This window comes from Erpetoichthys calabaricus, chromosome 3 (assembly GCF_900747795.2).
Source record: "Erpetoichthys calabaricus chromosome 3, fErpCal1.3, whole genome shotgun sequence".
Lineage (NCBI taxonomy): Eukaryota > Metazoa > Chordata > Cladistia > Polypteriformes > Polypteridae > Erpetoichthys > Erpetoichthys calabaricus.
Genome location: NC_041396.2, coordinates 270,715,306 through 270,740,673, shown reverse-complemented (window position 1 = coordinate 270,740,673; position 25,368 = coordinate 270,715,306). Strand labels below are relative to the sequence as shown.

At 40.2% G+C, this 25,368-nt stretch overlaps 1 protein-coding gene across 5 annotated transcripts in view; it reads right to left on the bottom strand.

Annotated features, from left to right (window-relative positions):
- Nucleotides 1–25,368, bottom strand: part of gigyf1a (GRB10 interacting GYF protein 1a) — a 150,901-nt gene that overhangs the window by 30,098 nt on the left and 95,435 nt on the right. For 4 of the 5 annotated variants that reach the window (XM_051925119.1, XM_051925122.1, XM_051925121.1 and 1 more), the window contains exons 17-23: nucleotides 22,746–22,853; nucleotides 21,804–21,904; nucleotides 16,365–16,450; nucleotides 16,146–16,277; nucleotides 7,450–7,626; nucleotides 1,589–1,785; nucleotides 1,282–1,430 (exon numbers count right to left, since the gene is read on the bottom strand). In XM_051925119.1, the coding sequence (XP_051781079.1) occupies nucleotides 1,282–1,430; nucleotides 1,589–1,785; nucleotides 7,450–7,626; nucleotides 16,146–16,277; nucleotides 16,365–16,450; nucleotides 21,804–21,904; nucleotides 22,746–22,853 (950 nt within the window). The remainder of the gene's footprint in view (nucleotides 1–1,281; nucleotides 1,431–1,588; nucleotides 1,786–7,449; nucleotides 7,627–16,145; nucleotides 16,278–16,364; nucleotides 16,451–21,803; nucleotides 21,905–22,745; nucleotides 22,854–25,368) is intronic. The other variant, XM_051925120.1, reaches the window with a different exon arrangement.

The following is a 25,368-nucleotide window of genomic DNA, read 5'->3' as shown; positions in this document are numbered from 1 at the left end:
GGGCAAATTTATCACCAAATCTCTCCACTATACGCTAACACTTCTACCTCTCCAGGATATGGACAGTTGTATGCTTTTGACACAGTGCAAGCTACTGAAGTACTCTTACAAAATAAAGCAAACTCTGCATGCAGCGAAAATGTACTTCAGCTAGATTCCATGCTCAGAACGATCAACCCCTTCGCTAAATCATACAAACACATGTATGAAATTGCTCAGTCCAATCCAACAGCATCTGCACGAATGGTTTTCAAGGAAAACCCTAGGCAGGATATACGACAATACAATGCCCCGACATTGCAGGGATTTTCATCTGAGAAGATGGCGAAACACCTACCAAAAGGGACATTTACATCTATCCCATAGGCAACTCCTGTAAACAGATTTCCACGCTCAATATAAATTGCGATCCTATGGTTTACTCACTTTTATTACCCACTTTTATTCCCTTACGGAGACATTGGCTGGCACAAAGATTTACAACATGTTCTCGATAAAAGAAGCGGCAAGCGAATAAGGCTTACTCAATGCCAATTTTACACGTACAGATTAGCACTGAGGAATACATTTAGTATTTTGCACTCCAGCGGCAAACTATTCCAACAGTACATCGTAGATGCGTATGTTAAAACAGAGGGCGCGCGTCTCAACTATCTCAGATTACATCAACAAGATCTGCGCGTGGAACTATCAGACGCACTGCAAGCAAACGCTGAAAATAACAACATACGTGTAGGCAAAATGATCATATTACCGTCCACATTTCCAGGAAGTCCTAGATACATGCAACAAAACTATCAGGATGCCACGGCCATAGTACGTAAATTCAGAAAGCCTGATTGATTTATCACTTTCACATGTAATCCTGCTTGGCCGGAAATTCTACATGCACACTGCGTCTTTCAAGAAGTATTTATTTCTTCTTGATTTCTGAATTCCTTTCTCACCGTTTTCCGTTCCTATTCTTACACCGCCGTATGCTACGGCGGGCGTCGGCTAGTAGTTCATACTGCCACACTGATTCTTGTGATTTGGGTTCTTTCATCAGCACAATACTACATCACTGATCTGCTTTTTTATTTTTTATTTTTTTTAATATAAAGATGATTTTATAAAAGCTGTTGCAGTTTTTCACACCATGATTTTTTCAACTCTCCCACACAAAAGACTACTTTTTACTACTAAAGAGGTAAACACAATAAAAAAATGACTGCTACCTTTTCATATGCTATAATTAGGATGACTGGGCAAAATATACTTTTGAGAAAAAATAAACAATACCATCAATGTTACTGGTGGTAGTGTTGAGGGCATGAAGCATTTGTTCACACCATGTGGTGAAGCCATCCTGGGGTTTCATTCCCTGAAGCAGCTTGAGCAGTTTTTCCTCTTCTTCAGTCTTTTTACGCCTGTTGATCACATACTGCTCACTACAAAATAGGAATGAGACAAATTTCACATTTTCAGCTCTGGGAGGCACTTGTTCCAGACCAATACAGTAAAACTGACAGTAGTTCCTCCAAGCACTAGGTCCAGTCAATTTCAAAAGTAAATGAAGTCAGAATTTTAATCTCAGAAGGCAACTTACCTGAGTGAAGGACTGCTGCGACTGTTCTTCAAGCCCATACCGCGGAGACCAGCCCCTTGATTCTTCAAGGCTTCATCCCACAGTCCCATACTGCTGTTTTTGCCTTCATGCCCTCCAACCCACATGGAGCTGGCATCAGCACCCCATTGCCCAGACATGCTGGAAACACCGCCGCTGCCCATGCCCATACTGCCATGCTGTTTTGAAGAAAGAGAGAAGGGGAAAACTGCTTTTAAGTTCCCTGACTACAAGTAAACAAAATGCTTTTGAAGGCACAAAAAGTAAGTATGAAGAAAAAAGACGTAAAAACTACATATAAAAATGGCAAGGTAGGGAAGCATGTGATTGTGTGGTGAGCCAGAGAAGTTGGAGTGGGATGGTTTAGGGAGTCAGCCGTTATTTGACTCAATAACATTTCAGCAGCAGTACTAAGGTCCAAAAGGTGGTAGTGACACCAAAGCCAAAATTTCATAACCAAACCAATACTATGGCGCAAAGTACTGCTGCAAATCAAGCACTGCAGCGGAGTACAACCTTGATCACTATGTGCTCAGTCACTCGCCACAACACTGCATGGCTAATTACAGATGCCAGCCAAATGCATGAAAACTAGCAAGACTGATTTTATATAGGAAGCCTTAAAGTTTTAACAAAAGTGTAAAAAGAAGGGACAGATTTGGACAATTAAAGCACCAGGGGCCTCATGTATAAACAGTGCGTACGCACAAAAAAAGTATAAAACCTAAACCTGGCGTAAAGCCACACACATTTTCACAGTAGCTAAATGCTTAGAGTACACAAGTTCTCCGCTCAGTTTTGCAAACTGGCGCCACCCAGCGTCAAAGCAGTGCTACTGTTCCCAGTGTGGTTTCCCTTTCTTTTTTAGATCCACATCCCTGAACGGGCTTTATAAATAAACTGAAATTAACCGCATATTGTTTGTTAGTTTAATGCAATTGATTGTAATTAACCTGTAACAATATAATGGTCCACAGAATGGTCAAACTATTCTAAATACCATAGCTGCTGTAGCGTTGTTACTCTCACTAAACCTTCTTCTTCTTTCAGCTGCTCCCGTTAAGGGTTGCCACAGGGGATAATCTTTTTCCATATTACTCTCACTGCACCACTGGGAATTATTTATATCACTGTATCTGAGTGGGGAATCACAGCTCTACAGCAGCTGATTGGAAAGAGAATTATCGGTATACAGCATAAAGCACACGCTGCCTCAGCCATGCTGTCTATTGAACTGCTCTCATACGGCAAACGCTTCAAGGGCCTTTCCTTGCAGTTCAGAAACAGTTTAATCCCAGGAACTATAAACGCACTCAATCAGTCCATCAAGTGTTCCTTGTAGAACGCTTTGTACTTAGAAGTACAATTACCTCACTGTAAACTTGTGATACAGTTATAATACTGCACAACCTGAGCCACTTTATAAAGTGTGTATTTACATACTGTATGATGACGATATAATTTTTAAGATAAACATATTTTGCTGCATTTCATTATATTATACAGATAAAACTAACTTCATTTAAAAAATCTATATTATTAGTAATTAAACATGGGAGGACACGGTGACACAGCACTAGTGAGGAGAGAAGTGAAAATTTTGAGATTAAAGTTGACATTTCGTGCTTTTTACCCCATGTGCCTTTTTTTTTTCCCCTCTATACCCTAATAAGCTTTCATATGACACTCAGACGGTGGGCTACGACTTGCCTTTTCACAGCGACTTTGATATCTGACAACTTTTTTATTTCGGGCACTGTGCGACTTTGTGAACTTGAGCTTTCGAGCTTCTCCGACACTCTATCTCACTCGATCCACTTCTTTTTGTTGTTTATACCACTGTTTAAACCAACAAATAGTGCATTTTTCCTTGCCTCCACTTGGTATTCGCCAAAATTCTTTTATTTCCCCCTGTGCTTTTGCCATTGCCTTTTCACAGAATGCTGAGCTTAAAGGCTATTTATATTGATTTGCATACTCAAAGAGACATAATTCTGGGCGGAGTTAAAGCATGGCAACAGGCGCATGCACGTGCGTTACTTTTCATGCTGACCAGGATTTATGGAGTGCAAGAACGTGTAAGTTGGTGAACGCACAGATGTATGCATCTGGATTTTTCTGTGCGTACGCACATTTCTACTTTTGTCCTTGCGCCATGTTAAAGTGTGAATTCTACGCACGATGTTATGCACAGAGAATCCATTCCCGGGAATTCGGGAATCCCGCATTTCATTCCTGGGAATCCCGGGCATGAGACAGTGCACGGGCATTTCGCATGTGAACAGTTTTAGAACGACCAACACTTATTTTTAATAAAACTACTGCAATATGTTGACACAAATAAAAGACCAACCTTATCTACAAACAGTTCATGCTATCATATAAGTACATGTATCTTTAGTTGTGGTAATAAGAGCGTAGAAAGCACAACGTCCTCACAGGTGGCGCAGTGGTAGTACCGCTGCTTTGCAGTAAGGAGACGAAGATTGTGGGTTCGCTTCCCGGTTCCTCCCTGTGTGGATGGCGCTTTGAGTACTGAGAAAAGCGCTATATAAATGTAATGAATTATTATTATTATTATTATTGTGTCCAGCGTACGGTCGTCCAGGAAAGAGCGCACCTTCGTGCAGAAGTACGCCAGCCGCTGAGAAAGCAAGCTCTGCCTCCACTGAAGTAGGCGGCACAATCATCAGATACTGATACACTTGTTCTAAACAACGCCCGCGCTTGCCGTTGCTCTGAAACACCGCCATTTCAGCTTTTACTGATGCATCCAGTTTGTCATCATTCTGTGATGGCAAGTTTCTTGGCACAGATAATGCAGATGCAACAGACTGACGCATTGCAATTTCAAGTTGCTGTTCAAAGCTGTTGTCTGATGAAGTGCAAGCTGCAGCAATGGCGCCGCCTTAATTATTTTCAACTATAACTGTTATTTCTTGATCGATTTTTACACGCTATATATGCGAGCTTGGCCGTTCCCGTTTTCCCGGGAATTACAGCAATTTCATGGGATTCCCTAGTTATGCACGAGGCCCCAGGAGTTTGTGACATTTCAAATTTGTATTAATTTGAACCCGTTAAATCTTACCCTTTAGTAAGTCTGTCAATGAGCTTATGAAACATAAATCTTGCAATTGTAAACGTTACAAATCTAAAATAGTGATTTGCAATCAAGCTAGATTTTAAACATACAGTATGCCTGAAAAACAGCTTTAAAAAGTTTGTATAATGAAAATATCCTGAATTAATCTTGGAATTCACTAAATCACCAGTATAGATAAAAAAATAAAAATTCAAACATTAATGTAATATTGATTTTAAGCAGAATTTTTCAGTTCCTGCGGAAAAAATGTCAGGGTATAAATTTAGAATGTGCAAATGTTAAGATAAAATAGGTAGTTTATACAAACATTCTTTATAAATCCCACACTGGAAACACCCAAAGGTTGTAAGCTACACTGGTGGAACACCCATGCCTATCGCACTATAAAATTCAAGCCCTGCATTGTATTTTGATATTTAAGAATGCAAATAATAGTTTACTAAAATGATAGGTAACTTTTTAATGGATATTCCAGCATTTTAAAGCTGCTGTAACTCAGTATTTATTATCTACTACAGAAACAATATAGGTACACTATTGTTCATTTGAATAATACAGGGTATTTTTTAATAAAAAGCCACTAAATAGGGTTTTTGTTGTTTCACTGTGGTTTCCAATAGGTATCATAGGTCATGATATTTCATTGGTATTGGTATCATGACATCCCTAGAATGCATGCAACCCCATCCTTGAAACAATGCAATTTGAGGCCAAACTTCTCATTTTATGGTATCATATCTAGAAACAATGTACTCTGGATCATGTGTCAAAAAAGGCAATTTTTTTTTTTTTTAATATTTCGCTTGTGTCTTCTAAACATGGGTGAACCGGTAATTATTACAATAAAAATAAATAAATGAATAAGCAAACACCACACACAGATTTTATCTTCTGGTCAACAATATAAACTACTAGTCATTTAGCCCGTTACAATAACGGGCGCTAGAACAGTAGTGCATAAACATTAGTAGGAACAGTCTATATTAAATTGCAAGGGACTTTGACCTCATTCTTTGTTGGTCGTATTTTTCTTTCTTTCAGCCTTTCTTTTGTTGATGTTTACTTGCTGAGGTGACTGTTCTTCGTGGGCTGCCGCCATGTATTGTGTGTCTTTAATTTTCTGTGACAGTAATACTGTCTTGTACAGCTCTATTCAATAAGGGCGCGCACAAAAAGGCGAGCTTCAAAAGCGCGACTTCAATTGAGCACGGCGAATAAAGGCGTTCGTAGATAATTTAGTTCAAATGGCTCTGGAATATGTGAAGAGCAACAAAGGTGCAGATCTTTATTTACGCGCGCCTTTATTCGCTGCGCCCAATTGAGGTCGCCCTTTTGCGGCTCGCCTTTTTGTGCGCGCCCTTATTGAAGGATACCGTCTTGTGCGTCCGTAATATACCTTTAATTTTCTCTGGCGGTAATACAGGCGTGCGCGTCGGTAATATGCCTTTAATCTCCTCTGACAGCAATACTGGCTTGTATGTGGCTGTAATATGCGTCACTGTATTGTGTACCTTTAATTTCCTCTCGCAGTAATACTGGTTTGTATTTCCGTAAAACGCCTCTAACTTTCTCTGACAGTAATATCGCGCATCGCACAGTGCCCCGTGCATGCGCACTTCACCAGAAGACACCCACACACGGACACCTGGACGCACACAAGGATTTTATATATATATATATATATATATATATATATATATATATATATAGATTATCTTAAATCAGTCTTTATGTAAAAGACTGCACAGTGCAGAAGTTCAATTTCTACTTTTAAATTCCAGATGCTAAAATACTTAAAAATGGAAAAAAGACTGAATACAGAGATAGTTGAATCAAAGTTAAACATTTGAATGAGCTCTGCTGAAAAGTCTATAGACATTACAAGTGATGAGAAGTAAATACAGTAAAACTAATGCACTTTTACATCAGCATTTAAATCCGTATGTAGTACTAAACCGTTTCATTTTAAAATCACTCTGTAGCATAAGCAGCCCTTACTTATATCTCAACCTATTCAGAATTGCTTAAGCATCTAAAATATGCATTTGTGGAATTGGTAGAATGGGAATCTCTTCATAACCAATATAATAAACAGAAAATTACTTAGTTATATAGACACAGTATAAATAATCTATATTTACACCAAGAATGCATGTAAACATTTGATCACTTCTATGCAGCATATACTTTTCCTTTTTAAACATGATACAAATACAGCGTGCTTGTCCATCCAATTTTAATCTTTCTTACACCAAACATACTCTTAAAACTTCACCACAATTTTATTTCTGGTACATGGACAGTAAAATACAGAAACTTTCATTTTTTTGTTCAAAATGGAGTTTCTGAATGGTCTCTAAAAAGCAGGAACTATAATAAAATACAAATTTGAATGTAGCAAATTTTCTACTAAAGGCAGCGTTTTCAGTGCCTTAAATTGAAACAAATTCTCATTTGACTCCAATATTTATTAACTGTTATGTACTTGCCAGCAGTACAGAGGTAGTTCAAGTGAAATGAAATCAGTTTTATAAAAACAGCAACCTGGAACAAATAATTTACATGGATAAAGTAATTTATACTAAAACTTGTTAATGGTTGGAGTTTACAGACCAAGCTTAAAACTTAACATATCATGATTTTTATTTTATCTTATTTATTTATTTATTTTTTTAAAAACAAAAGTCAAAGTGAAACCAGAGGGAAACATGCAGTGACAGAGTAAAATGAATCTCACCGATCGCTGTTGCTGGGCTCTTTTTTGTAGCTGCCGTTCGGCTTCCATTTCCAGTATCGTCTTATTTTGTTTGGGCATGTTATTCCATACACTAGGGGAGCTCTGCTGCTGGGCAGCCACAACCTGCTGCTGACTCTGCTGTAACAACTTCATGATCAGCTCTTGTTGTTGACGACACTAGCAGAAGTAAAAACAAAAAATGCTTTTTCAATATTTCTGAAATTATGTCACAAGCAGCTCTTCAAATTCAAATTAAGTAGGAAAGTCAAAAAAAATATTAATTAAAGATAATCGCTACATTGTAACTCACCACTGACCAATTATCTAATTTCTGCCCTGCATCAGGGGCTTATTAGTATATAGGCTATTTTACTTATTTTATTCTGAAACATTAACTTGCCTGAGGATGTTCACTCAACTGTTTTACACACAGATGACACAAAACTATTTTATTTAACAGCTGAACATTCCGGCATTGTAAAACATACCTCAAAAAAATGAAACTGTCCTAGTTAATGGCACAATTTTGTTCAGACCAAGTAGAGGAAAAAATTATGGAATAACTGAACGATGAGAAAAACATTACACAATCACCTGGTAATTTGTATTTCTAAAAAACAAATGCCAGCACAACTCTAAATAGGCCAAGTGGTTTGCAGTTAACAAAGAATGCTTGCAGACCTTAACGAGCTGTTTCACCTAGTTGACTGACAGGAAACATGGCCCTGAAAAGAAAGCTGTCAGTTGAAACACTAGAAAGGATTATAAAACTTCTTCAAGAAGGTAATTCAGCATGAAGTGTGGCAAATCATGTTGGTTGTTCCCAGTCAGCTGTGTCTAAAATTCGGAGCAAGTACAAACAAAATGGGAAAGTTGGAAAAAGGAAACATACGGTACACCAAGACAGACGTCAAACCATCAGGACAGAAAACCCAAAGCAAAATGCCTGGAAAATAGAAAATGCTCAACAAAATAAATGAAAAACAAATGGGCAGAAATAGGAGTCAATGTTTGTGACCAAACTATAAGAAATCGGCTGAAGGAGATGGGATTTACATACAGAAAAGCCAAATGTAAACTTTCATTAACAGCTAAACAGAAAAAAAAAAAACAACGTTACAGTGAGTTAAACAGAAGCAGTTATGGACTTGTGGATAATTGGAAGTACACTTTTCAACTGTGAAACACGAAATGCAGGCCTAACAGACACTGACAGCTGAACGACAAATGCTAAGACAGCAAGACACTGCAACACATATTAAAGATATACATAGAATCAACAACTCATCATCTATTACATATATGTGAGCCTCTATTTATAATCTCCCAAAACAAGTGCATACATGTTCAAATGAGCCAAGGAAAAACAAGCAAACACCACACACGCACGCTAAACAAATTCAAAATTTCAGTGTTTCACAGTTGTGTTTTCCATGTTCAATTCTTTCATTTTTGACTTCCACATATACTGCCATGACCCTTTTATATGAAAACCAAATGAATATATACATGGTATCAACAACTCCTTATCTTTGCCATCCATGAGAGCGTCTATTCATTCTCTCCCAAGACAGGGTGCCTACAATGTTCAAAATTCATATTTAAATTTATCATTATATTGGTAGACTTCATCACTTTCAATTATCTTTTATTTGAGGATCACAGGTCTGCATTTTGCACTAGTTATCACATGCAAAGAGAAGATAACTGAGCAAGTACTTTAAGCTTGAAAACAAAAAATATATACATAGTAAGGCTAGGAATCGATTAAGAAAAATTACATAAATGTATATAATTAATCATGATTAATCACATCTAACATTAAAACATGTAATTATAAAATTAATACATGAATCATGAAGTAAATACACACTGAATCACAATTTTAATAAGAATCAACACAAAGGAATAAAAAAATGGCATAGTTTAACTTAACTCTTTTAGGGTGGATGTCGACTTTTGTCGACAGGAGGGGTTGAGGGCGAATGTCGACAAAAATCGACATCCAGCGATAGAGGGCGACAATCAGCTGTTAATGGCGACAAAACTCACTGTCGCATCACAGGCATTCCCTCTGTGCTTGGAGGAATGCTAGACTCGTTGACTCGGCAACTAATCCTTGCGCGTGCGTGAGTTGCGAAATGTAAACAAAGGCAAGATGGCATCGACATGTCACAAGGGAGCGAGGCGAGTGCAGAAAAGAAAACACTCGGCAGACAATGTTTTGCGCATTATCGCTGAGTCGGACTCTGATTTTTCAGAATCAGATTTTATTGACAGTGATCAGGAAATCGAGCAAGAGAGTGAGAAGCTGGTATCAGCTGATCGGACACCAGCAGATGCTGCACCAGCTGATCGGCTGCCAGCTGAGCGAATTCGCGCAGCCGATGCACCTACGTTAAGGATCGCGTGGGAGGAATACCCAGACATTGATCCGTGGGAGCCCAACTGGCTACCGGACTTCACAAGACAGCATGGCTTGCTGTTGGACACAACAGATCACCAGCTGCTGGACTACTTCAGGCTGCTTTCTCCTGATGCTGCTTTTCAGCTACTGTCAGATGAGACAAACAGGTAGGCAGAGAAATTTGAATCGCGGGCTGCGCTTGCATCGCATTCTCGTTTTTCAAAGTGGAAGCCCACAACAAAAGACGAGATGAAGGGCGCTGTGGCATTACAAATAGAGATGGGACAGAACTGGTGATATAACTTCAGAAAGCATTGGTCCAAACGTGCTTTGTCCCCTGGTGGCTTTGGATAGGTTATGCAGCGTGATGATAGGTACATGATGCTGCAAAGTTTTATTCACTTCTGTAATAACCAGAAGTAAATCCCAAGGGGTGAGCCAGGCTATAACGCCATGCATAAAGTTCAGCCCCTGCTTGACATTGTGGAACCAACACAGAAACAATTTTATCAGCCTGGCCATGATTTGTCTGTGCATGAATCTATGATAAAATAAAAGGGGTGCTTTTTTTCTGCAAATATATGCCAGACAAGCCCAGGAAGTACGGCATAAAGGATTTTGTACTGGCAGAAGCAAACACTGGTTTCTGCCTGAAAGTAATTACATACAGTGGGTACGGAAAGTATTCAGACCCCCTTCAATTTTTCACTCTTTGTCATATTGCAGCCATTTGCTAAAATCATTTTAAAATTAATTTTTTCCCTCATTAATGTACACACAGCACCCCATATTGACAGACAAAAAAAAGAATTTTTGAAATTGTTGCAGATTTATTAAAAAAGAAAAACTGAAATATCACATGGTCCTAAGTATTCAGACCCTTTGCTCAGTATTTAGCAGAAGCACACTTTTGAGCTAATACAGCCATGAGTCTTCTTGGGAAAGATGCAACAAGTTTTTCACACCTGGATTTGGGGATCCTCTGCCATTCCTCCTTGCAGATCCTCTCCAGTTCTGTCAGGTTGGATGGTAAACGTTGGTGGACAGCCATTTTTAGGTCTCTCCAGAGATGCTCAATTGGGTTTAAGTCAGTGCTCTGGCTGGGCCATTCAAGAACAGTCACAGAGTTGTTGTGAAGCCACTCCTTCGTTATTTTAGCTGTGTGCTTAAGGTCATTGTCTTGTTGGAAGGTAAACCTTCGGCCCAGTCTGAGGTCCTTAGCACTCTGGAGAAGGTTTTTGTCCAGGATATCCCTGTACTTGGCCGCATTCATCTTTCCCTCGATTGCAACCAGTCGTCCTGTCCCTGCAGCTGAAAAACACCCCCACAGCATGATGCTGCCACCTCCATGCTTCACTGTGGGGACTGTATTGGACAAGTGATGAGCAGTGCCTGGTTGTCTACACACATACCTCAGTGGAAGACACATGACAGCCCGCATGGTGTTTGCTAAAAGACACCTGAAGGACTCTGAGATGGTGAGAAATAAGATTCTTGGTCTCATCAGACCAGAGAATCTTATTTCTCACCATCTCAGAGTCCTTCAGGTGTCTTTTAGCAAACATCATGCGGGATGTCATGTGTCTTGCACTGAGGTATGTGTGGAGACAACCAGGCACTGCTCATCACTTGTCCAATACAGTCCCCACAGTGAAGCATGGAGGTGGCAGCATCATGCTGTGGGGGTGTTTTTCAGCTGCAGGGACAGGACGACTGGTTGCAATCGAGGGAAAGATGAATGCAGCCAAGTACAGGGATATCCTGGACAAAAACCTTCTCCAGAGTGCTAAGGACCTCAGACTGGGCTGAAGGTTTACCTTCTAACAAGACAATGACCCTAAGCACACAGCTAAAATAACGAAGGAGTGGCTTCACAACAACTCTGTGACTGTTCTTGAATGGCCCAGCCAGAGCCCTGACTTAAACCCAATTGAGCATCTCTGGAGAGACCTAAAAATGGCTGTCCACAAACATTTACCATCCAACCTGACAGAACTGGAGAGGATCTGCAAGGAGGAATGGCAGAGGATCCCCAAATCCAGGTGTGAAATTGTGATATTTCAGTTTTTCTTTTTTAATAAATCTGCAACAATTTCAAAAATTCTTTTTTTTGTCTGTCAATATGGGGTGCTGTGTGTACATTAATGAGGGAAAAAATTAATTTAAATGATTTTAGCAAATGGCTGCAATATGACAAAGAGTGAAAAATTGAAGGGGGTCTGAATACTTTCCGTACCCACTGTATACAGGAAAGTATTTCTTTCAAAGAGAGAACTGTCCCTTGACAAGCCAGGATGTGCTGGAGCTGCTTCAGGGCTATGAACATTTGGGTCATGTTGCGTACATTTGGACAATTTTTTATACATGACCAGAATTGTTCATGGAGCTACAAGTGCAGAGGAATTGGAGCTTGTGGCACTGTGAGGGTGAACAGGAGACACATTGCTTCACAGTTGAAGCCAGACAGGCTGAAGATAAAAAGAGGTGACAATACGGTTTTCATGCGGGCAGAAGACTTGGTGGCAGTGGCATGGCACAATGGCAAACGGGTGACTTGTCTCTACAGTACACACTAACAATACACAGTATGTGAGAAAGTGCAGCGACAGAATTGAAAAGTAGGCACCAAAGCAACACATATTGTAAGCAGTGCAATGTGGCAATGACTGAAATTGGCTGCTTGAGCGAGATCAGACTTTGCAGGACTTTGCTGTGTAAAATGTATGTGATATGTATGGGAAATCATAGTATGTGAAATCATATAGTATGCAGGCTCATACAACATGCAAGACAGTAACTTTTGTCAAAAGGAAATATTTTTTGTTGATTTGATATGTTAAACAATTGCTTTGTGTTCTTTTTTAAAAAATGTTAGTTTTTGGAAAAATATTCAGCCCTGGGAGAAAAGAAACAAAAAAAAAATTAGCCTTAAAAGAGTTAAACTGACCTTAAACCTATTTGAATGCCTTGTTAAAAGGTAAGCTGAAAAGAAGGAAAAAAGTAAACTAGGCCAATGTATTAAATTATCAAATTGGCAAAGCATATGAGACACAGATGTGTGAATGCAAAACATTAAGTGATCAAAATGACTATTGACTTTGAATGAACTGCTAAAGACTGATTTAACTGAAAGAATAAGCATTTATTAAATGGGCATACATTAAAACTTGTGTTAAAATTCTGTAAATACTGTCCTCAACTGTTCATCACTATCAATGACTTGATAGTTATACTCTATACAAGTGTTTTTCAACTGGTGCACCGTGAAAATAACCGTGTAGTGTCTCTGTGTACTGACCTGAGAGAGACACGCTCCTCAGGTGGGTAAGACCTGTCTGAGAAAAGCAGCTCTGTAACTGCCGTTTTGCAGACACCGCATTTAGAGAGCACTTTAGCAGATAGGAGAAATGTTGGGAGTGTGTCTGCCTGGGTGCATGTTTGCGATCAATGGTCTCAGAGCTTTGGGAAAGCAGGTATATGAGTTGCCTCTGACCCAAGGTCAGGGGAGTATGTTCGAAGTGCTCACTAAGTGCTGTGTCTGCGAACGGCAACCTCTGAGCTGCTTTTTTTGCCACCCCGTCCTGCCTACGTTTACAGATTTAATGCTTTTGTCATTGGTAGAATTGTGGTGTGCCCTGGGATTTTTTGGATTACAAAACGTGTGCCACCACAGAAAAATGCTTTTAAAATACTCCTCTACCTACACCTTTGCTCCTGGCACCCTAAAAAAGTTCTCAGTAGCTGCCATCTTGCTTAAAAACTGACACTGTGCATAAATTAGCAAAGACACTACAAACTTGAATCATGGATAGGGATAAATCATTACACTTCTAGTTCATTGAGTTTTGTCATTATATTAGGGCACTCCGCACAGTAAGCTACCTGATGAATTAAGTACAGAGGTACTTGAAACTTATTTTGGTTTAAGTGCCTTTCAAAGGCAACTTATTTAGCAGAAACACAAAATGAGGGGGGGGACGACGACAAAAAAACAACTTTTCTCTGGCACTGCACCAGGGCTTCCATAAACCCCCTCACCCTGCACCTATTCAGTATGTATAAATCAAGAGCATGAACATCAGTGCTATGTATTGGCATGTGGCATATTATTGTGCACTGTGTAATACAAAATATTACACCTTTAAATGAAAATTATATTTCATACATTTTTTTACAGGTAGTATATAAATACAATACTGGATGTAATTCTTTAGTTACATACTTATTTGTATTGTAACACCAACAACCAGTCCGGGAGGAACACCAACATACCGTCAAAACCCCTAGGAATTATCTATATTTATGTCTAATTCCCATATAAAACATGGTCGTATCTTCATGTCAGTCACAATAATGAACAATCTCCTATAACTAAAGATGTACAGATTTTCAGAGAATTTTTGACCATATTGAATAAATCATTCAAACTGAAACTGAAGGTTGGAAAAAGTAAGTGAACCCTAAGCTAATGACTTTTTAAAAAGCTCATTGCAGTTAGAATTTAGCACACCTGGAGTCCATTTAATGAAACTAGCTCAGAGGTGTGGCCTAGAATTACTTTGATTGATAAAAAAACACTATAAAGTTTAAGTTTGAGCTTTTGACAAGAAGCATATCCAGATGGGAATCATGCCTCATACAAAAGAGCTGTCTGAAGAGCTACAATCAAGAATTGTTAATCTACATAAGGCTGGAAAGGGTTACAAAATCATCTTAACAAGATTTTAGATTTTCATTAGTCTACTGTTTGGCAAGTTGTCTATAAATGGAGACAATTTGATATTGTGGCTACTCTACCTAGAAGTGGGCGCCCTGCCAAGATGACCCCAACAGCACAACGCAAAGTCAGCAATAAGGTAAAGAACCACCCTACAGTGACAGCAAAGGACTTGATGAAGTCATTAGAACTGGCTAACATCTCTGTTCATGGGTCAACTATACGCAAAACATTGAACAAGAAAGGAGTCTATGGCAGAACACCAAGAAGGAAGCCACTGCTATCAAAAAAGAACATTGCTAACGCCTGAAGTTTGCGAAAGAGCACTTGGACACTCCACAACGGTACTGGGAAAATGTTTCGTGGGGTGATGAAACCAAACTTGAACTATCTGGCGTAAAAAGGGCACTGCATATCAACATCAAAACGTCATCCCTACAGTAAAGTATGGTGGAGGGAACATCATGATTTGGGCCTGGACAGCTTGTCATCATTGAGGGGAAAATGAATGAATTCGCACAATGCAGTACAAGGAAGCACCTGGTTGAGGTCATTGCTGCCAAAATAGGGTCAACCAGTTATTAAATCCCAAGGTTCACTTACTTTTTCCACTACCACTGTGAATGTTGAATGCGTTTGTAAAATAAAGACATGAAAGAGTAGAATTTTTTGTGTGTCATTGGCTTAAGCTCACTGTGTACATCAGTACCTGTGACTTAGATGAAGATCAGATCACTTTTTATGCCCAATTCATGCAGTAAACCAGATAATTCCAAAGGGGTCACATACTTTTATTTTGACTGTACATTTCAGGAGTTTGAATTTTTGTTGAGCCTTTATTAATTGCCTTAGAACTCACTGATCTAACTATGGGAGACACCTTAACTTTAATCACACTCAGTCTGTCTTCCGCTTCAGTGTTACGACCCAGAAGCATGCCTCTCTTTCACTCTTGCCAACTTCTACTCACTTTTTCACTCCATGCTGTTTGTGTACACTGCTCTGCTTCTTCTCATCCACACCTGTGCCACCGCGTGCGACTCCTGAGCTGTTACCAATGCTGAGCAAAAGCGCTTCTATTCCAGCACCTTCCACACTAATACCTCTCTCTCACTCTTCCACTCCTTCCTCTCACTCAGATGTTTCTTTTGCATAATGTACTGCAACTTCCAAAAGCAGAGTGCTCAATAGCTGTCCAGCCTGATCATTACAGTATTATTGTTTTGTAATGTTAAAAAAAAACAAAAACAACAACATGAAAATGCAACACTGACCAAAGCACTGCCTGTGGTGTTTGCCTCATTGCCGGCCATGAATGCAACAATATATTTTAAATGCGTTAAACAGGCCGCATTAATCACAAAAATTAACATGTTAACTTTCCCAGGCCTAATACAATAAATGTGTACGATTTATCCTGACCACAATATTTTCAGGAACTTCTGCCTAAAAGCATTTTTGCAGGCTTAAGTCATAATTTCAAAATAACAAGTGAAAAACAAAGTGCCAGTAGTATACTCCGAGTATGAGGAATATAGGAAATAAATATGTACATCCTAATCATTTACTCACTTGTTTTCTTCTAAACAGCTCTTCTTCCTCCCTTCGCTTTTGCTCTTCTTGCCTGCGTTTCTCCTCTCTCCTTTTTCTCTCTTCTTCCTCTCGTTTAGCCCTGAGTTCTGCATCTCGTCGCTCTTGCTGAAGCTGCCAGCACAAAAGAATGCAGATTTGAGAAGCAGACTACAGGAAGAGATTGTATTAATTTGAATATACTCACTTTAACAAACATACTTTTTGTCTCTCTAGTTGAAGCTGTTCTAGAATTGGACCCTGAGTAGAAGAATTAATTGTTAAATCCCACAAAATGGCTTCACTGCCTAAGAAGTGAAAAAGGAGAAAAAAAACAGGCTTTTTAAAATGTTTGTATTGTACAGTATTTTATTCAACCATGAGATTTATTAAAGAATAGTTTAAGAGCAGATTACACTCCCATGCACCAACCATTAGCATCATATTTTATACAAGGTAAATAAGCATCATGAGTTTCAAACGAAAAAACATTACTATTTTATTTTGAATAGACACTTTATAAGATATAATCTACCTAACAGCAAATTTATCCTGATTATAATCTGATTTTGCCTAGGCATTCATTCAGTATGGCATCAATAAGTGCAACACAGTAATGCTAATCCGCATCTGCTCTAATATATACCAAAGGTATTTGAAACAGGGATTTGCTATTCCATTCTATGTGTTTTACCTCACCTTCACCACATCTAACTTACTTTGCAGTATTACATCCTTTGCATTAGGAAAAAAAATCTAAACAACTATCTAAAGGGGAAATAAATCTGTAAAAAGAACTGTAATGTACCTCTGTGGTGTCCAAAACAAAGGTCTTTAACAGTAAACTCTTTCACACAGACATAATACACTGTACTCAGTGAAATCTACACAACAAGGTAGATGTCAACCAGCAGTTCACATGCTGTTGGGTCATTAAAAGAACTGCTTAAAAGCTGTGTGTTTTCATTTATAAACAACCCTATCTATTAACTAGCTGAGGGAAATTAGAGTAGCTCCATTAAGCTCTTTGAAGTTACCATTCTGAGCAAAAAATCAACTTTGCTCTTAATGTTAAACACATTTATAATGACAAATTACAGGAATGGTCAGCTGCACATTTATCTAACTCCCCTACTTCGCCACAGTGGTGCCTAATTTGTGAAATTTCTGTGAGTGAAAGTGATGATTTGGGGTTTAGAAAGTTTGAATGCTGTAGTAAAGTGAAGACATATTTGCATTAAAATAATTTATTCTCTTGGATGAGTACCATACATGGAGTATTCGGAAACTAACAATGCTCAGCACTCCAGTGAGAGTTAAATAATGTGAAAAACTGCACATTAAATGGGAGTTCTCTCTGAGGCTTTCAACCTCACAATACAAGTTAAAAGAATTTAACACTAGAATTACCAAAGCCTACGAAAAAACTCATAGATCTGTTCCGCCTTAAATCGCTTCGCACCTCTCCATCAGCGTCTTTTGTCCTGTAAATGTGTTGTTAAGCAGCAAGCAGCCTACTATCACAGCCCTCCACCGCCACACAGTTTTCTCAGCTCAAGTCTGTTTACCTGCATGTCAGTTGCTTAGAGTTGTATAGAGTGAGCAGTCAAGCAAAATGACACCATTTATAAATACTATATCGTTGTTTGGAACACATGCATTTCATGTTTATGTAAACATATTAAAACAGAAACGTTTTTCATGTTTTAGTAATAATTGACAAAATGTAGACATCAAGTGTATAATGTGTGAAGCCTGAAGTCCAAATATCAAATAAAACACTTTCACAAAAGGTACAAATATAACAGAACAAGTGCACTTCTATTCTATAGACTATAACTGCAGAAAAAGAACCTGCGTTAGGGTGCGACATTGACACGCATTTGCCAAGACCGCTTCAGTGGTGCAACGGTATCAGCTGTTGACTGGTAATCAAAACTTCACGGGTTTGACCCCAGGTGAGTCCGTTTTGAGAAGTGAGCTGCTCTTATTCTTACGATCTTAGAATAAAAACATACATTTGATTTCTGTTTGTAACTGCCAGTGTAAATTTATGATACTTGTAAAGGTTAGGTATTTTTTTTTTTATTCAGTTTTATTCCCTGAAGTCATGTACACGATCCCCCCCCAACCCCCCCATCTGACACTGCTGATTTCACATAAAGACGCGCTATAACAGAGGTGAACTCAGATCATGATGACGGTTCTATATCAGAACAAGAATACACGTCGCACTTTTGCCGTCGCTGTACTTTGTATATGTACACGGGAAGATCTGCAGTCTACTTGTGACTTTACGCTGTAGGAAGTAAGTAAATAAGTTAAGGTAAATAACATTCGATCTGGCTTTTATGTAAGTAACATATAAATATTAAGGTTTTGGGCACATGCACTGTCCAGATCTAAACACTAGAGTGGAGAGTCTATAGCTGAAGGTGGAAGCTGCCGTCGCTGTACTTAGTATATAAGAGCCAGATCGAATGTTATTTACTTATTTATCTTTATTTATTTATTTATTTACTTACTTCCTACAGTGTAAAGTCACAAGTAGACTGCAGAGCTTCCCGTGTACATATACAAAGCACAGAGATGGCAATAGTGAGACGTGCATTCTTGCTCCGATGTAGAACCATCATTATGATCTGAGTTCACCTCTGTTCTAGCGTGTCTTTATGTGAAAACAGCAGTGTCATTTGGGGAGGGGGGGGTTGGTTGATCGTGAACGTGACTAAGAGAATAAAACTGAAAAAAGAAAAAAAAAAAACAAAGCTAACCTTTACAAGTATCATAAATTTACACCGGCTGTTACAGACTGAAATCAAATGTATGTTTTTATTCTAAGATAGTAAGAATAAGAGCAGCTCACTTCTCAAAACAGACTCATCCGGGGTCGAACCCATGAAGTTTCGATTACCAGTCAACAGCTGATACCGTTGCACCACCGAAGCGGTCGTAGCAAACACGTGTCAATGTCGCACCCTAACGCGGGTTCTTTTTCTGCAGTTATAGTCTTGAATAGAAGCGCACTTGTTCTGTTATATTTGTACCTTTTGTGAAAGTGTTTATTTGATATTTGGACTTCAGGCTTCACACATTATACACTTCATGTCTACATTTTGTCAATTATTACTAAAACATGAAAAATGTTTGTTTTTAACGATGTGTTTACATAAACATGAAATGCATGTGTTCCAAAAAAACAATATAGTATTTGTAAAAGGTGTCATTTTGCTTGACTTCTCACTCTATACAACTAAGCAACTGACGCGCAGGTAAACAGACTTGAGCTGAGAAAACTGTGTGGCAGTGGGGGGATGTGATAGTAGGCTGCTTGCTGCTTATCGACACATTTACAGGACAAAAGACGCTGATGGAGAGGTGCGAAGTGATTTAAGGTGGGACGGATCTATGAGTTTTTTCGAAGGCTCTGGTAATTCTAGTGTTAAACTCATATTAGAACCATAAAATTTGAATATAAAATTTTTCTATATGTTTAGTTTGAAACCATATTTTTATCAAATTGCCAAATAATCAGCAATTCTCAATCCCACTGGAATACAGTAATCCCTCCTCCATCGCGGGGGTTGCGTTCCAGAGCCACCCGCGAAATAAGAAAATCCGCGAAGTAGAAACCATATGTTTATATGGTTATTTTTATATTGTCATGCTTGGGTCACAGATTTGCGCAGAAACACAGGAGGTTGTAGAGAGACAGGAACGTTATTCAAACATTGCAAACAAACATTTGTCTCTTTTTCAAAAGTTTAAACTGCTCCATGACAAGACAGAGATGACAGTTCAGTCTCACAATTAAAAGAATGCAAACATATCTTCCTCTTCAAAGGAGCAAATAAATCAATAGGGCTGTTTGCTTTTAAGTATGCGAAGCACCGCGGCACAAAGCTGTTGAAGGCGGCAGCTCACACCCCCTCCGTCAGGAGCAGAGAGAGAGAGAGAGACAGACAGATAAAAAAATCAATACGTGCCCTTTGAGCTTTTAAGTATGCGAAGCACCGTGCAGCATACTTAAAAGCTGCACACAGAAGGTAGCAAAGTGAAGATAATCTTTCAGCATTTTTAGAGGAGCGTCCGTATCGTCTAGGTGTGCGAACAGCCCCCCTGCTCACACCCCCTACGTCAGGATCACAGATAGTCAGCGCAAGAGAGAGAGAAAGAAAAGTAAGCTGGGTAGCTTCTCAGCCATCTGCCAATAGCCTCCCTTGTATGAAATCAACTGGGCAAACCAACTGAGGAAGCATGTACCAGAAATTAAAAGACCCATTGTCCTCAAAAACCCGCGAAGCAGCGAAAAATCCGCGATATATATTTAAATATGCTTACATATAAAATCCGCGATGGAGTGAAGCCGCGAAGGGCGAAGCGCGATATAGCGAGGGATTACTGTAAAGCATATTTGGTAAATCATGTGGTTGTAGATGTCCTTCATTCCTAAAGAAAGGATTCTTAAATTTGATCCTGTAGGGACACAGTGGTCACAGGAATTTGTTCACAAACAATTTCTTAATTAGATGCCAATCCTTATTGAGAACAGTACCTATTATTTCAGATTGTGTTACAGAATTTAGCATTGTACATTTAGCAATTTCTGAAATATTCAGAGATTTCAGCCAGGAGGAGAAATGAAACAATCACCCAAAACATTTGCCTGTGGAAATTTGCTTTGTGGAGTAGCTGTGCCTGCTGAAAGCATGTGCAAAGCAAATACATGTGCAGGCTGACAAAGTGCAATGAACATGTGGACTACAAAATCCTTAGCAGTAAGCCAGTTAAAGGTTTACATGGCCACATAATCTGTTTATTTGTGGAGAAATCTATCTCTGTTAACTAGTTCAATAGAGGTCAACAACCTGGTTTTCTCTAACCAGAATAAGTATTTACATTACATTTTAGAAACCACATTTCTGTGAATAACATGACTAATGTTAAGGAACTGCTGGTTAAGAAAACAAGACTTAGGGGCTCAGAATCTTTGGCCCATCCAGACTGAACTCCAGAACCCCTGCTGTAAAGGATTCTGTAGAAAGTAAAAAAAGCATAAAACTGTAAAATTGTGATGCTTTATAAACAATAATCATAAAACCCATCCATCCATCCATTTTCCAACCCGCTGAATCCGAACACAGGGTCACGGGGGTCTGCTGAAGCCAAACCCAGCCAACACAGGGCGCAAGGCAGGGAACCAATCCCGGGCAGGGCGCCAACCCACCGCAGGACACACACACACACAAACACCCACACACCAAGCACACACTAGGGCCACTTTAGAATCGCCAATCGACCTAACCTGCATGTCTTTGGACTGTGGGAGGAAACCCACGCAGACACGGGGAGAACATGCAAACTCCACGCAGGGAGGACCCAGGAAGCGAACCCGGGTCTCCTTACTGTGAGGCAGCAGCGCTACCACTGCGCCGCCCTAATCATAAAACCATTGAACAAATTTCATCAAAAGTAAAATTATACTAAATTAGAAACAATCCATGAAATGTATTTTTTCCAATTATTTTTCAAACATTCTAATATGTCCTCAAGTAAAGTTGTTACTGAGCCTTTAACAATTACTGTTACTTCGAAGAAGCATTAAGCTCCAAAACTGGTTGCATTTTGGGTAGGTTTTAAATAGGAGACATTAAATACTACCAGGCTGCTGTGAAGCTGAGGTATGCATGTCCCATAGGGAGCCTGTGTCTGGCACTGACATTGATCTGTTTATCGAAGGAATCATACCCTGCTCCCCACACCTGAAAATCAAAGAGTGAAAAGGAAAAAATTAAATTTAACCTAAAAGGATGGAGGTTTACTGATTTGCACAATCATATTTTTGGTCACCAGAAGTCTGTCCAGCTAAAACATGAATATTATTCTGAAAATATTTTTAATAGAATCAGTGAGTTACTTATTTCCCCTTTTCTCTTTCTCTGTAAATATAACTGTTCTTCTATTATGAAAATGTAAATAATTACTTCAGCTTACAGCAAAACATTACAATTTGTTGGGTATAAAGTGTTCAATCATGATAGCGCAAAAACAAATGAAAACAAAAAAAGCTATGCCTCTAATTATAAACTGTAAACAGTAGAAAAGCGAGGATACAAAGAAATGTGTGTGAAGAGGATTACAGGAAGGCGTGGCTTAGCTCATTTGTTTAATTCAATTTACCATCTCTTGTAACGTTCAGGTTACTAAGTGAATTTAATGTACAGAGAACCTTAAAAAGAGAGCTGTGTTAAATACCAACCAACCACTACTTCTCCAAAGCAAAGAACACCTTTCAAATACAACCTTGCACAGTTAAAGTATTTAATACCTGTGACAGGGTTCATGACCCTAAAAACCAAAACCAGTTACAAGTTAAACCAAGTACCAGAAATGTTGACAACTTAAAAACTACTTGGGTGAGATATTAAGACAACTTAAGTCCATCAAGCCAGTTTGCCAGTACATATGTTTGCTGTTTATTAAATATATTCTCATTGCTTTCTAATATCCACTTTTGCAAGTAGCTTGATTACAAACTTAATTCCCACTTGAGACCAGCAGTTTAGTTATCCCCACTCCCTTTTTAAATTTGCTGTTCTTTACCTTGATTTGAGGGCCTGCAGGAATAAAGTAAGCTGCTGCTGCTGCTGTGGTGTCAGGTCCCCTGTAGCTGCCTTCTGCTGTAGTGCACATTGTGTGTACTGCTGTCTGCTAAAAAAAAAAAAAAAAAAAAAACAGTTTTTCTCTTCAGAGTTGTAAACAAGAATCATGAGACAAATTTGATTGTATTGGTGTGTTATGGATTATTGGCATTACATAGCTGTACAAAAAAAATTGAACAGTAAACAAAGATTTACATAGAAAACATTCCTTTTTACTACCACACAGACTTTAAAAACACTTTTTTATTGAATTATGCATTGTGAAAGCGCATGCAAATGCATTCAACTCAATTTTATGAAACTTAATGCCATTTTGATCATCACTACTGCAATTCCTTGTATATACGAATACTGGCACAAGTGACTTTTTACTTATCATACTCTCTCTGAATTGTGCTGAATTAAGTCATATTTTTGGGTACATCTCTAAGACTTCAATCAGAAATTACAACTCTGCCTTGCTGTCACTGACCTCTCCCTTGATTATACTTGACCTTCCTCAGTCAGCATCAGAAAGGTCACTAATATAAGCATGTTATTTATGAAAAATTAAGTGTTATTTAGAAAGCTTTTCAAGCGAACTGAAGTTATTTTTTTTTTTTTTAATATTAATTAAACAAACATGATTGGGTGGGGTTCGACTTACTGCCGGCAATGCGGACCAAGCTCTGGCACCGATCGTACAGGGACTGAACAGCCCTTATCGGGGGGCCGGTACCCCATACTCTCGGAGTACCCCCCACAGGATTCCCCGAGGGACACGGTCGAATGCCTTTTCCAAGTCCACAAAACACATGTAGACTGGTTGGGCAAACTCCCATGCATCCTCCAGGATCCTGCTAAGGGTGTAGAGCTGGTCCACTGTTCCGCGACCAGGACGAAAACCACACTGTTCCTCCTGAATCCGAGGCTCGACTATCCGACGGACCCTCCTCTCCAGGACCCCTGAATAGACTTTTCCATGGAGGCTGAGGAGTGTGATCCCTCTGTAGTTGGAACACACCCTTCGATCCCCCTTCTTAAAGAGGGGGACCACCACCCCGGTCTGCCAATCCAGAGGCACTGTCCCTGATGTCCATGCGATGTTGCAGAGGCGTGTCAGCCAAGACAGTCCTACAACATCCAGAGCCTTGAGGAACTCCGGGTGTATCTCATCCACCCCCGGGGCCCTGCCACCAAGGAGTTTTTTGACCACCTCGGTGACCTCAGTCCCAGAGATGGGGGAGCCCACCTCTGAGTCCCCAGGCTCTGCTTCCTCATTGGAAGGCATGTTAATGGGATTGAGGAGGTCTTCGAAGTACTCCCCCCACCGACCCACAACGTCCCGAGTCGAGGTCAGCAGCGCACCATCCCCACCATATACAGTGTTGACACTGCACTGCTTCCCCTTCCTGAGACGCCGGATGGTGGACCAGAATCTCCTCGAAGCCGTCCGAAAGTCGTTCTCCACGGCCTCCCCAAACTCCTCCCACGCCCGAGTTTTTGCCTCAGCAACCACCAAAGCCGCATTCCGCTTGGCCTGCCGGTACCTATCAGCTGCCTCCGGGGTCCCACAGGACAAAAGGGTCCTGTAGGACTCCTTCTTCAGCTTGACGGCATCCTTCACCGCCGGTGTCCACCAACGGGTTCGGGGATTGCCGCCACGACAGGCACCGACCACCTTACGGCCACAGCTCCGGTCAGCTGCCTCAACAATAGAGGCACGGAACATGGCCCATTCGGACTCAATGTCCCCCACCTCCCTCGGGATGTGGTCGAAGTTCTGCCGGAGGTGGGAGTTGAAGCTACTTCTGACAGGGGGCTCTGCCAGACGTTCCCAGCAGACCCTCACAACACGTTTGGGCCTACCACGCCTGACCGGCATCCTCCCCCACCATCGAAGCCAACTCACCACCAGGTGGTGATCAGTTGACAGCTCCGCCCCTCTCTTCACCCGAGTGTCCAAGACATGTGGCCACAAGTCCGACGACACGACCACAAAGTCGATCATCGAACTGAGGCCTAGGGTGTCCTGGTGCCAAGTGCACATATGAACACCCCTATGCTTGAACATGGCGTTTCTTATGGACAATCCGTGACGAGCACAGAAGTCCAATAACAAAACACCGCTTGGGTTCAGATCAGGGGGGGCCATTCCTCCCAATCACGCCCTTCCAGGTCTCACTGTCATTGCCCACGTGAGCATTGAAGTCACCCAGCAGAACGAGGGAGTCCCCAGAAGGTATGCCCTCTAGCACCTCCTCCAGGGACTCCAAAAAGGGTGGGTACTCCGAACTGCTGTTCGGTGCATACGCACAAACAACAGTTAGGACCCGTCCCCCCACCCGAAGGCGAAGGGAGGCTACCCTCTCGTCCACCGGGGTAAACCCCAATGTACAGGCTCCAAGTTGGGGGGCAATAAGTATGCCCACACCCGCTCGGCGCCTCTCACCGGGGGCAACTCCAGAGTGGTACAGAGTCCAGCCCCTCTCAAGGAGATTGGTTCCAGAGTCCAAGCTGTGCGTCGAGGTGAGTCCGACTATATCTAGCCAGAACCTCTCAACTTCGCGCACTAGCTCAGGCTC